The sequence below is a fragment of the Sander lucioperca genome, chromosome 4 (assembly GCF_008315115.2).
Source record: "Sander lucioperca isolate FBNREF2018 chromosome 4, SLUC_FBN_1.2, whole genome shotgun sequence".
Taxonomy (NCBI): domain Eukaryota; kingdom Metazoa; phylum Chordata; class Actinopteri; order Perciformes; family Percidae; genus Sander; species Sander lucioperca.
In genome coordinates, this window is record NC_050176.1 from 25,425,643 (window position 1) to 25,442,757 (window position 17,115).

General features: G+C 40.1%; 1 protein-coding gene across 6 annotated transcripts in view; it reads left to right on the plus strand.

Moving 5' to 3' along the window:
* ndst3 (N-deacetylase/N-sulfotransferase (heparan glucosaminyl) 3) overlaps nt 1-17,115 on the plus strand; it is a 51,667-nt gene that overhangs the window by 17,659 nt on the left and 16,893 nt on the right. For all 6 annotated transcript variants that reach the window (XM_036000983.1, XM_036000982.1, XM_031302766.2 and 3 more), the window contains 4 exons: nt 1,285-1,372; nt 4,104-4,258; nt 5,603-5,788; nt 15,729-15,857. In XM_036000983.1, coding sequence (XP_035856876.1) covers nt 1,285-1,372; nt 4,104-4,258; nt 5,603-5,788; nt 15,729-15,857 — 558 coding nt within the window. The remainder of the gene's footprint in view (nt 1-1,284; nt 1,373-4,103; nt 4,259-5,602; nt 5,789-15,728; nt 15,858-17,115) is intronic.

Genomic DNA, 17,115 nt, shown 5'->3' on the forward strand with positions numbered 1-17,115 from the left:
CAACAGCCGGGACGTAGAGAATCCACGCATGAGAGGTGATGGATAGTTCCAGTCACTTCATCATGTATTCACTTCGTTGAAACAAGAGAAGAAAGCCTCACTGATGTGAAGAACAGGACAGAGATACATATATAAATGCTCTCTGCCTGCCATATGCCAACGCTCCGGTAAGTCCACTCTCCCCGTCTCTGCCCGGGCATGCCCCAGCTGGCCGCACATTTGTTGACAAACTCTGACGCGCATGCCACGGTGAAATGGTGATTTATCCCTTTAAATGTGAATAAACGACAGTTACACTCACCACCAGCAAATGCTCTTTCCGTTGTGATTGGTAGTATCTTGACAACTCGCCGTTACCTTGTTTCCTACAGACTGTGTTCATGCGACTTGTACATTACAGCCACTCAAACAGGACAGAGTAACACGGCATTTACACGAGTAACACGATATTTTTTTTGTTGTTGACGACTTAGTTAAGGCAGCAGGCGCGTGTTGTTAAGGCAGCCGCCTTAACTGCAAAATGCTGCGGGAAACCCTGGATCTCACATTTTACGAAGATAGTTCACCGTTTCGGTGACAAAGGTCAGTTTAAAAGATTTTCGTCAGATTTTGAGAGCCGTTCGTCACGCTAACATAAGTGCACTGATTAGCTAGTCAAGGGCTAGAACTCCACCAATCAGATTGGGCATTGAGTCCGACTGCCTGCCCTCTGACGCAGCAAGTCAGGTCGGCCAAAATGCCCCTCCGACGGCCGACGGTATGGAACACACCGAACAGACTCGAGTCACGGACCTTGCCAGACGGCCGATTATCGGGTTGGTGTGTCAGGGCCTTTAGGTTGACCTGGCTTTGTTCAATTTTGTGTCCTAATTCTCTGCCACATTTAATTTAATGTTAGTTATGTATTGTAGTGTTCAGCACATGAGTCAGTAAGAAATGGATACATTTGTCATTTATTTACCTATAACCAGCTTTGTGTTTCTGGTTTTCCAATACGACCTTTGTGTATTGTGAACATATAACTATTTTAATTGTTGTGAAGCTATTTAGGGCAAATCAACTTTTAATAAACCTTTAATATACTAAACTTTAATGTGACATAGGGTTCTAGCTATTATTGTTATTGCTTTGTTTGATTGTTTTGTGGTCCAATAGTTCTATTGAAGGCCCACGGTCCAGGACCACGGTTCGCCACTGGTGGGGTTCAATGTGATGTCACTAATGTTGTTTTTATCTATCTATCTATCTATCTATCTATCTATCTATCTGTCTATCTATCTACAGGCTCTCCTTGATTCTCAGAAACAGCTGCGTTCTCAGATCTCCAACTTTACCTTCAACCTGGGCTTCTCTGGGAAGTTCTACCACACAGGTGTGTTCTCTTCATTGCTTTCCATTTAAGTATAAATAGCACAATTTTTTCTAGCAGTAAGTAGTTATGATACAGTAAATAAATCTATAAATGAACTACCAAATAAAAATGTTTTGTCAATTTTGACAATTTACTTGTCGAGTGTATAGTGCTAAGTTATCATTCATCATTTAAATGATGATGATTTTCTATCTCATACTATCTCTTGTGATGTAGTGACATACTGCTGTGCAGTCTAAGCTCTGTCGTGGTTCCAAGGTCAGATTTGATTGATTTTCTAGTTAGTGTCTAAATCTGCAGTGAGAGAACAAAGGTGTAGGATGCAATTGGGGAAAAACATAGAGGTGAAACTGAACATAATTATAATTGAAAAAAAAATCTGATACAGAATAAATCATATTACCATAGTGTCTATTATTACTATGGCATGACTTTCTATCACCATGGTTTCAGACTGCCACCTTATTTAGCAACACAACCTTAAAACAACCCAGTTGCTTGGTGATACGCTGACCTTATACCAGCGAGAAAGTGTATATAGCAGCAATTTTTTAATGTGCTCTATATATCTGCATCAAGCATGCATTATACATGTTATTTATGAAGGTAAATATGGTGCAAAAAGGGAGAGTTTGTAGAATACAATGTGAGAACTTGCAGAACAAAAAATCTGAACTTGTATGTTAAAATTTGCACTTGTAAAAATTTAATTTGCACTTGTAAAAATAAAATTTGCACTTGTAAAAAATATTCACACACATGTGATCTGAATTTGAAGTCATACAAAGAAAAAAAACATGAGAGCTTGTAAAAAAAAATCTGAACTTGTAAGTTGAAATTTGCACTTGTAGAAAATGTTCACACACCTGTATTCTGAATGTGAAGTTACAGAAAAAATATTCACAAATGTGTAGATTGATATTTACATGAACACAATGACAGCTGCAAACTTATAATGCAACATTTACTCGTATACTTTTTATTTTACTCTGGTTCATTTTCCATCACAACCACAACTCAGTGATTACAACCTCTGGAATCTGTCACTGCAACTTCACATATGTGCTCTCTCGCATCACAAAGTGGCCAATCTGCGCACCTCGACTTTCACAACACTCTTGACGATACATTTGGTGCAAAACTAATTTGTACCTGTGGACTTAGGCTGTGGAGCTCTGAGCTAACAGAACGGGAAAAGCAGGGTTTCTATCGCCAGATGAGGGACAACTCTGTCCGGCTTATTTATGTAGCATGGAAACTTGGTGGAATAGCATGCTAGCGTTAGCTAACTAGCAGCCAGCCCGCTTCTAAATAAATACCTTTTAATTGTCTAAACATTTTTAACAGTCAAACTAAAACACTGGCGGTGAGCTCCAGGGCCTGCAGCCGCAGACGGACCGTCATCAGTGGGTAACAGGTGCCAAGTTTCGCATCCCTGCCGAGAATTGCATCCACTAGGGAAAATAATGATTTTATAAGGCAAAGTACTGTTTAAAAACTAGGCAATAGTAAATCTCTTTGTCATGTTCATCAATAATGATTAGGATTTTAGAAGGTTTAGAGACATCAATGTTTTATCAGACTCTGTAGTAGCATTTCCTTGCTACCTAGATGCAATTTTCGGCAGCAATGAATTCTGCAGAAATGATTGTTTCTGCCCAAGCGGGTGAAATTCTTAGCAGGGATGCACAACATCAGCAAAGCAAGCTCTGGTCATGGCCGGGGGATGGGCCGCTGCTACCGGACGTGGGGCTCTCCGTGTCCCGCTGGAGCTCCGACTGCAGGTCGAGGTCGGCAGCGAAGCTTTCTGGCAAAAGCAGTGTTACTACGCTGGTCGATCTCCACTGATGACGGTTCGTCTGCGGCTGCAGGCCGTGGAGCTCACCGCCAGTGTTTTAGTTTGACTGTTAAAAAGTGTTTAGACAATTAAAAGGTATTTATTTAGAAGCGGGCTGGCTGCTAGTTAGCTAGCTAACGCTAGCATGCTATTCCACCAAGTTTCCATGCTACATAAATAAGCCAGACAGAGTTGTCCCTCATCTGGCGATAGAAACCCTGATTTTCCCATAGACTGTATATAAGAAGGCTTTTCCCGTTCTGTTAGCTCAGAGCTCCACAGCCTAAGTCCACAGGTACAAATTAGTTTTGCACCAAATGTATCGTCAAGAGTGTTGTGAAAGTCGAGGTGCGCAGATTGGCCACTTTGTGATGCGAGAGAGCACATATGTGAAGTTGCAGTGACAGATTCCAGAGGTTGTAATCACTGAGTTGTGGTTGTGATGGAAAATGAACCAGAGTAAAAAAAAAAGTATACGAGTAAATGTTGCATTATAAGTTTGCAGCTGTCATTGTGTTCATGTAAATATCAATCTACACATTTGTGAATATTTTTTCTGTAACTTCACATTCAGAATACAGGTGTGTGAACATTTTCTACAAGTGCAAATTTCAACTTACAAGTTCAGATTTTTTTTACAAGCTCTCATGTTTTTTTTCTTTGTATGACTTCAAATTCAGATCACATGTGTGTGAATATTTTTTACAAGTGCAAATTTTATTTTTTACAAGTGCAAATTAAATTTTTACAAGTGCAAATTTTAACATACAAGTTCAGATTTTTTGTTCTGCAAGTTCTCACATTGTATTCTACAAGCTCTCCCTTTTTGCACCATATTTACCTTCATAGTTATTCCTTGTCCTTTTTGTCCTGTGTGTGTTTTTGCGTGTGCAGGAACGATGGAGGAGGACGAGGGAGACGATTTACTATTGAAGTACGTGGATGAGTTCTGGTGGTTCCCCCACATGTGGAGCCACATGCAGCCTCACCTCTTTCACAACGAGTCCTCACTGCTGGAGCAGATGGTCCTCAACAAGGAGTTCGCTCTGGTGAGATGGATGCACACACACATGCATGTACGCTTGCACGCAAGCACACATATTTCTTGCAGCTGTCTAGTTTGTTGTTGCTTTCTTCTTCTTGTGTGTCCTTTTAATCATACTCGCTTCCCATGATTGCATTTTCTTCAAGGACGCCTGTTACCGTTAGTGATTGTTATTTCTTTGCCACAGCAGATTGCAGACAGGATGTTTGCAGGTCAAAGCGCTGGAACTGTTTTAACACAAATAATACACTTTATGTTACATACCCTAGATGTTTAACAGGAAACATAATTTCTCCCTTGTTTACATCCACTTGAAAAAAAAATTCCCAGCTCGGGAAGTGTGACATTCCTATACCATAGGATGTAGACACTGTAAACCGTGATTTATCATTGTGAATGAAATGTGTTTTATTTTCCACAAGTCAATATTGCAGGGAAAGCACATGAAATATATTGACAGTGAATGTTTTGCAGATGTGTACAATATGTTCTTGCTATGTTGATCAATATAATAATTGTGTAGGATTACACTTCCTGCAGAACATTTTTACTAATGCAAATTACTTGCATATGAAAATATTTTTTAGAGGCAGGGCTGGGAAAATAGCTGTACTTCTGTCAGCATAAGCAATAAGAATGCTTTTACAAAATGTACCATCATGTACTCATTTTTTACAGTAAACAAAAACAAACAAAATGTGATATCCCTGTTGGGGGTACTTATTTTGATGGGCACACCTGAGCCCTGTTTAAACGTCTTCTGTTTAATCTCAAGTCCACAAGGTCGAGCACTTTTGTTGCCCTGCTCTGCCTTGTTCTCCTGTGTTTTGTTAGTGTGTGTGCTTCGTGAGTTGAGATGATTTGTATGACCATACTGGAGTGGCGTGCCACACATACAATACAGTGAGGGGGGCTGGTTCATGCTGTTGAAGGTGAACGTGATCATAAAGTGTGATCCCTCACCTCTATTGTACACACACACACATACATACTCCACTCCCTCATCCCCTGACCACCGATGCTTAGCTTTGACAGTGTGTGTAGGTGTGTGTCAGAGCGAAGGACAACACCATCAGTCTGCGAGATGCACCCAGCAACCATCCACCCTCACACTCCCACACATACACATACTCACACAAACCTTTTTTTTTCCTTTTCATTTCCCACCCGAAGGCCAACATCATAACAAACACAACATGCTTCTTCTACAAGGTCAGGCTGTTAGGCTCTACGTGTTTATGTCCCACCATGTCCTTTGTCAGAGTTGTAAATGTGCTATAACTTCTGTTTATCTATATAACCCTCACATACGTGTCTGTCTCTGCATATGTCTGTCCTCCACCTCCAGGAGCACAACATCCCAGTGGACATGGGCTACGCCGTGGCCCCTCACCACTCAGGTGTCTACCCTGTTCACCTGCAGCTGTACAAGGCTTGGAGACGTGTGTGGAATATCCAGGTCACCAGCACTGAAGAGTACCCCCACCTCAAACCCGCCCGCTACCGCAAGGGCTTCACCCACAACAACATCATGGTGAGGAGACAACATTGTGAATCACATGTCTTTAAAAAACCTCAGGGGTGCATCAGCATCCCCGCAAGCGCACACACATGCAAATGTGCTCAAGCATATCCATAAATGCACTTAGATCACCTGACATGTTTCTGCACAAACATGAAAATTGATTAACACCTTCACAATTACCTACTGGGCATTCATTATGAAACATCTAATATTTTTGTTTAGCTGAATGCCAAAAAGGTCTCCTTTCAAGGTATGTTTTATGGGCAAATATCTCTATGATTATTTAAAGAGCCCCTATTATGCTTTTTTGGATTGTTCCCATCTTTTAGTGTGTTGTAGTTTTTTGTGCATTTAATAGATGTATAAAGTACAAAAAACACATTTCACTCAGTTACTGATGTCATTCATTGAGAATGCCAGCCCTGTTTTTAATGTGTGCTGCCCATAGGTGCTGTCTGAGCAAGCACAGCCCGCCGAGTGGCTTGTTTGAATTTGGTTGACAAATCACAACAGAGTAGGGCCAGCTAGTATAATAGGGGCTCTTTAATATTTTTCTTCACGATTTTGTTATTTTTTTCCCCCCTTACTTTATCTCCAGATAGTACTACTTTAGCTTCCACAGCTGGTGGTTGTGGGTATCCCTAGACACAAGTCAGTGCTGCTGCTTTGTGTTGGTCTAGCAGACAATGCATAGATGTGTGTGTTGGCTGACAGAGAGAGGTGATTCAGGTTAGCCAGATACACATGATGAATAGAAATCCTGTATTGTAACTTTTGCTTTTCTTAACACAACACCATTCATGATGCAGAAGTCATGAATCAAGCCTTTAACACTCAAAGTATGTTATATAGTGTCCTTGCCTGCCAGGAGGATAACACATATTTGCTTAATTGCTGACTGAAATGAAAACCATGACTTGTAAATTCTTAAGAGTCACTAAATCAAAGTTTGAATGCAGAACCATTTGGTCACAGGAGTCTCTTTGGATTATTATTATTATAATTAGATTTTTTTTTATCTTACTTTGAAAGACTTTTCATTTACTGTCTCTTCGTTCAAATTAGTGTTTGCTGAATAGTAAAATGTGTGCTGATTGTTTCTTGCGGTCCTAAACTGAAAATCAATGATGCTGTACTGTGTGTAACCTCTGTGTGTGCACGCGTATGTGTGTGGGTGATATGTATTCTTTGACCTCGTCCCACCACAGCTCTACGTTGATTCAATATTTAATGGCTTCCCTTGGCGGTTAAAGGGGTTAGCTTGTCTGTGTGTATGAGTCTGTGTGTATTTGTGTATGTGCAAGATGTGTATCATGGAATAAAGATCTAGTAATGAGAGCATTTTTACACTATATTGCTCCAATAAATAATTCATCAGTCCCTGTTTGAGACAGCAATAGAATAAAACTCCTGTTGCCCGCTCTACCTAAGCAAATTGTCTTCGTACCACCCTCCCTCTTTCTCTCCTCCTTCTCTTCATTCACTTGTCAGTCAGGCTCTTTGTCAGAGTGCACAACTGCTCCCTTATTGACAAAAGAACCAATCACATCTGACACCAAAATTAGCAGTCCATGTTGTTCTGCTGTATTTGGGTCTTGAGCAAACAATTTGAACCGACAGCTATGACAATTTCCTGATCAGTCCCAGAAGTCTGCTTTTATATCTTGACATCTTGTCACAGCGCCATAAAAGAGACACACTTAATCCTACGTCCTTTCAATACAATAACAAGCTGACACTTTGACAGGCTATAATGTGTTATTATACATTATCAATAGTAAGGTATTGAGAAGCATCAGTGAATCACTGAATTAGATAACAAGTCATTGAACAAAAATACATATTCAACATCACCAGACAGAAAACAGGAGGCAAAAAAAATCTCATTTTGTTTGATACAAGAAGAAAATAAGTTTTTTGAAGAAAAGCTGGAGAGGAAGTAGAGGCTGAAATAAAATGAAATCGCCAGAAAACATTACTCTCAAGCTTACCATGGACCCGAATGATGGATCCAACTGTTTTTTAAACTTTTGTTCTTATTGTCTTTCAAATAAAACTTCAGACAATAGTTTTTTTAAATGGCTGTAATAAACCCATGCACCAAAATTGCATTGGTAGAAGACTAAGGACACATGAAAGCTGATGATCAAGTATAGAGTGAGCTTCCATTAGCTGAGTGTTTCTGGTCATGCCATTTGCTGATAAAGATCATGTCATTGAAAGCTACACAGCAGCAACCCAGTGGACCTTGAGGTGACAGTATTCTGTCAAATTTCACACAGAAAACTGTAGAAATACATAATATGTGTTTGCACTACAAATACATATTGTGTATTTCTGCAGTCTAAACATTTTGTAGGCATTGTTAAATATATTAAAGGGGTGATAGAACTGAATAATGACAGTTTAGTGGGTAACTAGGACATACATAGAACCTCAAAATCCCACTGACACCTCTTTCCTCTGCAAATCTCACAATTTGAAACTGCCTCTGAAAACGGGCAAATCTCCTCCTCATTTGGCACTAGTCTCTATCTTTGTCACGCCCCAACATTTACATAGGCTACACCACTGATCTGAGCTCAGCTTACTCTTCTGAATAGGTCGCGCAGATCTCAGACATTGTATACATTGTTAATCTGCTATTTTATCACTAAATTCTCTTCTGAGACTTTTTTATGCGAGAAATCAACTATGTAGAGGTCAAATATGGGCCGTTTTACGAAAATTGATGGCTAATTGCAAATTTTGTCCGACTGTGTGTCGCAGTTCAGCAGGAGCTCAGCAGGCTACGTGACAGCGGCCGGTGCTGCCTCGCCACCCGGCGTGTCCTACTTCATAGACTCCGGCTCGCTGTGAGCTAGCTGGATCTCCATCACGAAGGGAAGCCCGCGGCGCTCCATACCCGCGCAAAGTCACCGTTTCTGGGTTACTGGATTACAAAATGCCGAGGCCCTGATGGAGCTCCAGGGCCTGCAGCTAGCCGCGATCTTTACCCATAGGATTGAAGGGACAGTAGCAGCTAACGAAATCCCTAATGTTCACAAAAATGCATTAAATTGAAATCGGACACCATAGTTAGCTTTATAAGACCTTGGGGTAGATGTTATATAAGTGGCATAACGAAATTCAAACTGTAAATATAGCTACTCTAGTTATGCCAGCAGCTGGCAGCCAGCCAGCCCCGAGTATTTCAGTAGTCCAGTACCCAGGGAAACGGTGACTTTCACTGGGTATGGAGGTTGCCGCTTTCTCGTCAGACTGTGTGGAGCTCCTAGCTAAAGTCCGACACGTTTTACCAAATTTGAAATTAGCCATCAATTTTTGTAAAACGGCCCATATTTGAGCTTTATATAGTTAAAAAAGTCTCAGAAGTGAATTTAATAACAAAATAGCCCGACAAAAAATGTATAACTTTGCAGTGTCTGAAATATGAGACCTGCTGTCTCGTCTCCAATGTGTTTCTATGTGGTTCGCTCAAATCAATCAGCACGCAGCTCATCTAAATATTCATGAGCATACCATATTTGGAAGAAAAGCTCTTGTTCCAAATAGAGCCATATTCACAGGGTAGTTAAGGGCCTAATAAAATAGCATTCGGGCAATTTTCAGCCCAACTAATGTTACATACCCTATTAGGAGACCTTAAGGAACAGTGTAAAATATCCTATATAATCACTCAATCACCCCTTTAAGACTGGGCAGCAATGTGAAAGCAGCGTAGAAAAATAGTGACGAGGTCCATCTCTTGCCCCAAGACATTGCATGCTGCACTAACTAAACAGCAAAGGGAGGCTAGAAAATAGAGAAAACAAACTCAAAACTTAGCTCAAAACATTCATCTGATTGCCAGTTTTTGTGGTGGCTTGTTTAAATGAATATGTGCACTTGCATGCAGAATTTAAATTTTAAATAGTGTCACCATAAATTGGCTGGTGAGCTTTGAGATTCTGATTGGTCTAGCCTTCTGACCTCTCTTAAAGTAACTCTGGCACATCACTCACAACCTTCCCATTTTCCTCACCTTTCACATTTTTTTTGCAATTTCAGCCTATTAATCTCTTTCCCCTCTGCCCCAATTGCTCCAACTTTGTTTGCTCCGAGGAGGACAGGATGTTGTCTTAAGGCTGTAAAATTGGTGTTTGTGTGTCTCTGTCAGCAGATTGAGAGCCACCCACTGGACCCACAGTATATGAACAAATCAGACGTGTGTGTGTGTGTGTGTGTGTGTGTGCGTGTGTGTGTGTGTGCGTGTGTGTGTGTGTGTGCGTGCGTGTGTGCGTGCGTGCGTGTGTGCGTGTGTGCGTGTGTGTGTGTGTGTGTGTGTGCGCACATGCGCAAGCATGCATGCATACTTGTGTGTGTGTGTGTGTGCATTTCTTTTAAAATGTACTATATCAGTTTGAGCTATAGCTCTGTGGATAATTGGTTTGGTGAAATAGTGCTGAGTGTCTGTGGCTCTGGTGGCCTTCTCTCTCTTTCGTGTGAGTGTGAATGACTGCAGTGTTTTATAGATAAACCAATATCTGCGCTTCCAGCCTTTACTCTCTATTTTTCACACAGTGAAAGTGCACCACGAGGAGTTCACAATAAAGACCTTCTTCTCTTCTCATCATTTAATTCATTTAATGACCTAAAGGAGATTCATTTATCTGCTGTTAAACACTAGCACTCTGTTAGTCTTTTATGCTTGTTTTGGGCATATTATTTCTGCTTTTTGACTGCAGTGATTAATTTAAATATATATTTACATTGGCCAACAGACTTTTGGACTCTATATTTGACAAATGTTAGTATTACAGTTGAGGTAAGCTGTAAAGACTCCCTGATGATTTTGATATAAAGCCAAAAACATGTCATGTCATTGCTGTTAAATCAATTGTTGCTGTGACTTTTTATACCTGTCCAACCACAACTTTGTTAGATTTACTACTAGCAATAAAGACAATCTGAGGAATTGACATGTGGGACCCTGCTTTCATCAATCAAGGCATGATTATGTAACTCACACAGGCGGTGGCAGTGTTTCGTGGCCAAGGGTGTACGGTGCACCTGCTCGAGGTGGGATTAAAAGTAATCTATTATTATGTATTTCGGCTTTGGTAAACAACGAGTCACCAAAATTCCAAACAGGTGTAGGTGAGATAGAAAAAAATGTGACAGTGCCCCAGGAAGACTCAACTTCACCAGTGCAATTCATGCACCTGCATGAAAATGAAGGGTCTCTCTACACTGCTGTAGTGTATTATCTCAGCTGGACAGCTCTTTAGGACTCATGGCTCTAGCACAGCACTACAGCGTATCCTTGGACAACCCTAATGTGACTTTTATAGAGCTTTCTCACAGCAGACATGTTGACTTGTCATTACAGGAAAGGCACAGGTGAAATGCATAACATTTAATGATGGCTCCATCCTATTTAAGTGTCCCAGTAAACTCAGTGAGCCAGCGTGCACAATACCAGAGTCCTGGAACTCAAACACCTTATTGGAACAGAGCATTCATCTTTTATGTTATTAATTACACCCATGCATTTTTATCTTATTACAAGTCAAAATGCCAGCTCTGAAGAAGTGTCTATTACACTCTGCAAGAATGTGATTTGAACCATCTGTAGAATTGGCACCTGTGCTTCTCCACTGCGATAGGTAACATTAACATATGCTGGATGACACAACACACCTGCATATCCCTGACCTGCTCTGCTGTCTGCTTCTCATATTTAGAAACTGCCCTGCAGACAAGCTTGACTCTAGCTGTGCATTTCATCCTTACATCTTTCATATTTTATGCTGCTAGCTGAATTATAATAGGGAAAATATTTAAACTAAAATATATATCACCATGAAACCTCCCTAGTTGATTACTTACATTACAGTTTTTTCCAACTGCTTACACACATTTTCAAAACTGTCTCCTTTTTTCAAAACTCTACACACAATTCCCAAAACTGCACACACAAAATGCAAAATGCCTCACATCTCCTTCAAAATGAAACACTGCATTCAAATGGCAAACATTTTTTTTCATAATAGTACATTTTTGGATATACCATGTACACACTGTTTTTCTAAATCTAAAGCTCTTTTGTCTTTCATAGGCCTATATCTACAATGTTCTAGAGTGAAAGTAATCTGCTGAGAGTGGTTGAAAAGTGCACTGCAAACAACAATGCAATGTTACAGTAAAACAGAAAATATTTATTGAACAAAACATCACAAAACAAAACTACAAACATGTAAACCAAAGGTATGGTGGGGGTGTGTGTGTGTGTGTTGTGTGTATTTGTGCGTGCTTGTGTGTCGTGGCAGGGAATTGTATGCACAAACAAAGTCTGATTGATTTGTAATGCTGAAATAGTTACAGTTTTTTTCAATTGCTTAAGCACAATTTTGAAAACAGGGACCGTCTTTTTCAAAACACTACACACAATTAGCACAACCACACACCCAATTAGCAGAACACCTCAGACCCTTTGCAAAATTAAACACTCTTGCAAAAACTATACACTAATTTATAAAAAAACATATGTTTTTACCATATGAAACACATACATTTCATTTGACTTAATTATGTTTGAACCAGTTACACACTGCTGTTGCTAACCTAAAACACTTTTAGCAATTCTACTTCTCAGTGATTAGAGTACTGTAAATGAAGTACACAGAGAAAGTGCAAATTTACAATAAGTTCACCAAACACTACACAAGACCAATGCTGCAGACTGAGGAAAATATAATTTATTTCTCTCCATATACCCAAATCAGTCAACATGTCAACATGGAGAATCAACAACAAAACATGTCCCAGTTTTCATGCTACTACAGTAGTGTGCATAACACTGTTAGCTCAGCAAACAACAGACAAACATAAAATATGGTATCCAGTACAGGTTACAATCACAGAGAAAACAACAACAAACAAAAAAAATGATCTGAAAAAGTACAGAAAATACTAGACATTATCTCTTCGCCTAGCTGGATCTGGTCAGAGAATTTCATCAACATCACAGGCGATATCCTCATTGGCAAGACAACGTGGGAAGAACCGCCTTGAACGTCGAATCCATCCTTGCACAGCTGCGGCGTCCACTTGGTCACAGGCTTCCTCCATGGCCTGAATGAGGGGTACCTGAGCCTGAGGCTGGAGATCATAAACCCTCGCGTGAATATGGGCCCCCTTCCTCGTTGTCGTTGTCGACCCTCAATCCTCAAATGTCACAGGGAGGGGTATCAAAAGTGCTGATATGGTGCATACAATGAGCAGCTGATTACTGTAACTGTAGACAGATTTTCTTTTACCTGTTTCCTTGTCGAAATGTCCTTATGACAGATGCCACTATATATCTGCTAAGATTTGGCTGAACTCTTAGTCCAGCCTCCCTCAGCGTCAATCTGTGGTTCACAACATGGTCCACTAGTGTTGCGCGACTTTCATTTGATAAATGTAGTCCTCTTCTTCTTTGAGCATATTCTCCAGCTTCAGGTATTCCTCTCCCTCTCCCTCTTCCTCTACCTCCACCTCCGTCTCTACCTCTGGCTGGGCCCCTTCCTCTACCTCCTTCTCCTCCTCTGTGGATTCCCCCTCTCACTCTCAGTCTTCTTCTGACTCCTTCCATTTTGGTTGAAGGCAGGTGAACTTACCTGCTGCATTTTATATAGTGCTTAAACCTGATTGGTGTGTCTACAATTAAGCAATCATGTGTTTGCGTACCTGGTGGCTGTGTTTAACCAATTGGTTCATGGGTGTGTTCATTTGAAAGCCTTTGTTTTGAAATTGCAAGGAAATGACATCATGATAAATTTCTGTGTCAAATGCATACAAGTGTGTTTAGTGTTTCGCAAATCACTGTGTGTAATGTTTTGCAAAAAGTGTGAAGCTGACAATGTGCTTACAGTTGTGCAAATCTAGGCCAGTGTTTTGCTCCTTGTGTGTAAGATTTTGCATTATTGTGGGAAAGTTTTAATTTTAGTGTGTAAGCAATTGAAAAAAACTGTATTAGATAGCTGCATGCCGTATGGATGCCATTGTAAAGCTACTCAAGATGGGCTTTTCTCATTGGTCAACCCGTGGTTGATCACATGATGAATAAGAGTGGCCCTGATCTCATCAGAGATGGCTCTCCTTCCTCTTCTTCCCTCCCCCTCCTCCTCATTGTCGTCCCCTGTCTGTCCCTCCTACTCCCCTTGCTCTCTGTCTATTGTTGGCATCCATTGTTCAAAAAAGGTAATCTGACCTTTGACCTCTGTATAGGCCTATACTAAAGCAGTGATTGGTTAGTTTTCAGTTATGACATAATGTGTTTGCACATGTGAGGAGAGTGTGTGTGCCCTGGTAAATAAGTGTAGCATTTTGATTGGTTGTGTTTAGAAAAGGAAAGCAAGTCACTTCCTGTTAGATTTTTGTGTCTTAGGTAGAGAATTGTGTGTAGTGTTTTGAAAAAATGTTTTATGCAATTGAAAATGGAGTGAAAGGCTGAGAAATAGCTTATGGTTTTGGAGATTTGCTGTGTTATTTTGCACTTTGAGTGAGAGGTTTAAAAAATTGTGTGACATGAAAAGATTTTGTGTGTAAGCAGTTGAAAAAAACTGTAAGAAAATATTTTTTTATATTACAAATTGTATGTTTAAATATGCAAATGAGACATTCTCTTATTATATATACTGTAACTTGCATACATTTCCAGTACAGAAATCTGTACATTGGATAAAGCCAGGTACACAATTCTTGTTTCATTTTGTTGACATATTAGAGCCAAATGTTTTTTACAGAGGGGATTTTGGATTTTCTTTTTACAAGTCCATAAATCAGGAAATACTGTCAACAGCCATACAAAATCCATATTCGCCACATTTTTAGGTATAAACTGTTACATGAATCAGATTATAAATGATATGTGAACAAACCCCTCTGTAAAAACTGCAATGTTTGGTGTATGCAAGTGCTACTAAAGTGGAGATTTCTGGCCCAGTATGAGAAATACTAATTTTGAGAACACTTTAAAGCCTTTCAAGATAGTAGAAGTAAAATTCCATACATTTTGCACGACACTACAGGTGAATAGGGTCAAACATTTTAACTAACAGATATCACCATGAAACTCCCATAGTTGACTTACATTAAGACAATTATTTTTTGCAATTACAAGTTTTCTGAAATTATGTTTGAAATGAGGCACTATCTAATGCTAACTTTGGTGAATTTAGGAGAAATCTAAAGGTGCAAATAAACAAAGTGTAGCACAATAAACAACTAAGTATTTTGGATGTTGTTTTCACACTAGTCTGAAGAAGAAGACATGTTATGGAAGCAAAACAGCCCAAAACCTCAACATTTAAAAAAAATATGTTTTTGCCTATAAGTGTATCCCCTTAAGTAATCTTTGTAACTGGTTTGTTTGTACTTTGGCCTTGGGTTAGGTAAGTGATCAGCACTTTCAAAAACCTCACACAGAACTGGCTGTTTTTCAAATCATAGTATCACAGCAGTTTCATATGCCACTTAAAGGGGAACATCAAAGTGTGCTTATAGGTCTTACAGGGGACTACTACTGCATATGTAAAAAAAAGCCTTTTGTGGCTCCAGAGGGTGCTAAGCCAAATCTGATAAATGTGCTAGAGCACTTCTACTACAAGTTTAAAAAAAGAAATCTGGCGGGGGGGTTAGAAAGAAGTGAGCTTACCAGACCTCTGTAGCCGGCTCCTCATCTCTGCTTGAGGCTAGCGGCTGGAGGCTACTCCTTGATTGGTCATTGTAAACAACAGATTATAATTTTTTGCCATTAAGGTTTTTTTGTCTAACAAATTAGTATCTGCTGATCATACTTTGCTTAGTTGACTGTTATCTTACACTATTTGTTCATTTGCACTTACTGTGTAAACTGAAGATATAAAAGATATTAACACTGCTTCTTTTATGTTTGTGTGTGTGTGTGTGTGTGTGTGTGTAGGTGCTGCCCCGCCAGACGTGTGGCTTGTTTACTCACACCATCTACTATAAGGAATACCCTGGTGGACCTAAAGAACTGGACAAAAGCATCAGTGGGGGAGAGCTGTTTCTTACTGTGCTTGTCAACCCAGTGAGTCAGAAAAACCACACATGCACGTACGCACACACACACACACACACACACACACACACACACACACACACAAAATCAAACAGACACACTTGCACATGCAAACGTAAATACAGAGTGAGAAACAGGGAGGACTGTTACTTTCTATTTAGATTTCTTTTTACCTTAAAGAGGCACCAACTGGGTTTCCAGCTCTCTCTGTAAGCTAACTTCCTCCTCTGGTTCATTCTTTTTCATTTGTGTGTGTGTGTGTGTGTGTGTGTGTGTGTGTGTGTGTGTGTGTGTGTGTGTGTGTGTGTGTGTGTGTGTGTGTGTGTGTGTGTGTGTGTGTGTGTGTGTGTGTGGCGTGCGTGTCGCGTGCGTGTCTCTCTTTTCCTGTCAGGGGCTGCTTCTTACTGTGGAGCTGTGTTCATCTCCCCACTTTAAATTAGGTCACACCACAGGGGGAGATGCTGTCACAAATTCACGCACGCACGCACACACACACACACACACACACACACGCACACACACACATCCTCCCCTTTTGCTTACCCCTGCTGTGTATGTCAGCTCAACTCGATTCTGCTTTGAATTAAGGAACAGAATTAGGTTTTGGTGGCAGTTAAGATGCTCACACACATGCTCGCAAGTGCATGCACGCACACAGTTAAAGGTAGGCGTAGAAATTACCAGGAATTATCTCCAAACAATCTCTCGCTGACTCACACCACATACATGCACATGCAGAAACACACACAGAGATGCTCATAGACCAGCAGTAGGCTGTATTGAAGTGTCAGGTAGGGGAGTGCTGAACTAGAGAAGCTGTCAGATTTCGGCGAACATCACAGAGTCAAGTGCAGATTCACACAACAACCTAATATAGTCCTTTCTTCTCTCTCTGCTCCACTTTGTCTCTGTCTTTCTTTTTGTTATTCTTTTTTCTTTTTTATGTTCTCTCTTTTTCCTTACATCTTTCTTGTGTTTCTTTCTTTCTTTCTTGGTCTTCCACTTTTCACTGGTTTATTTATTTAATTGTTCTTTCTTTCATGCTGTCTGTTTTCTGTGTCTGCATGCCGCGGTTTCTTCCCCTGAGTGCAATGTTTTCACTGTGTTAAATTGATATTAGTACATGACAGAAATACTGATTGTTGTTCCTCTCTCAATTGACAATTAATATAACAAAATAGGAATCAGTTCATATCCATTTCAGAAGAACTCTTATATTTGCTTAATGTTGCTGTTCCTAAAGTCTCTTCACAGGTAGCACTTTCCT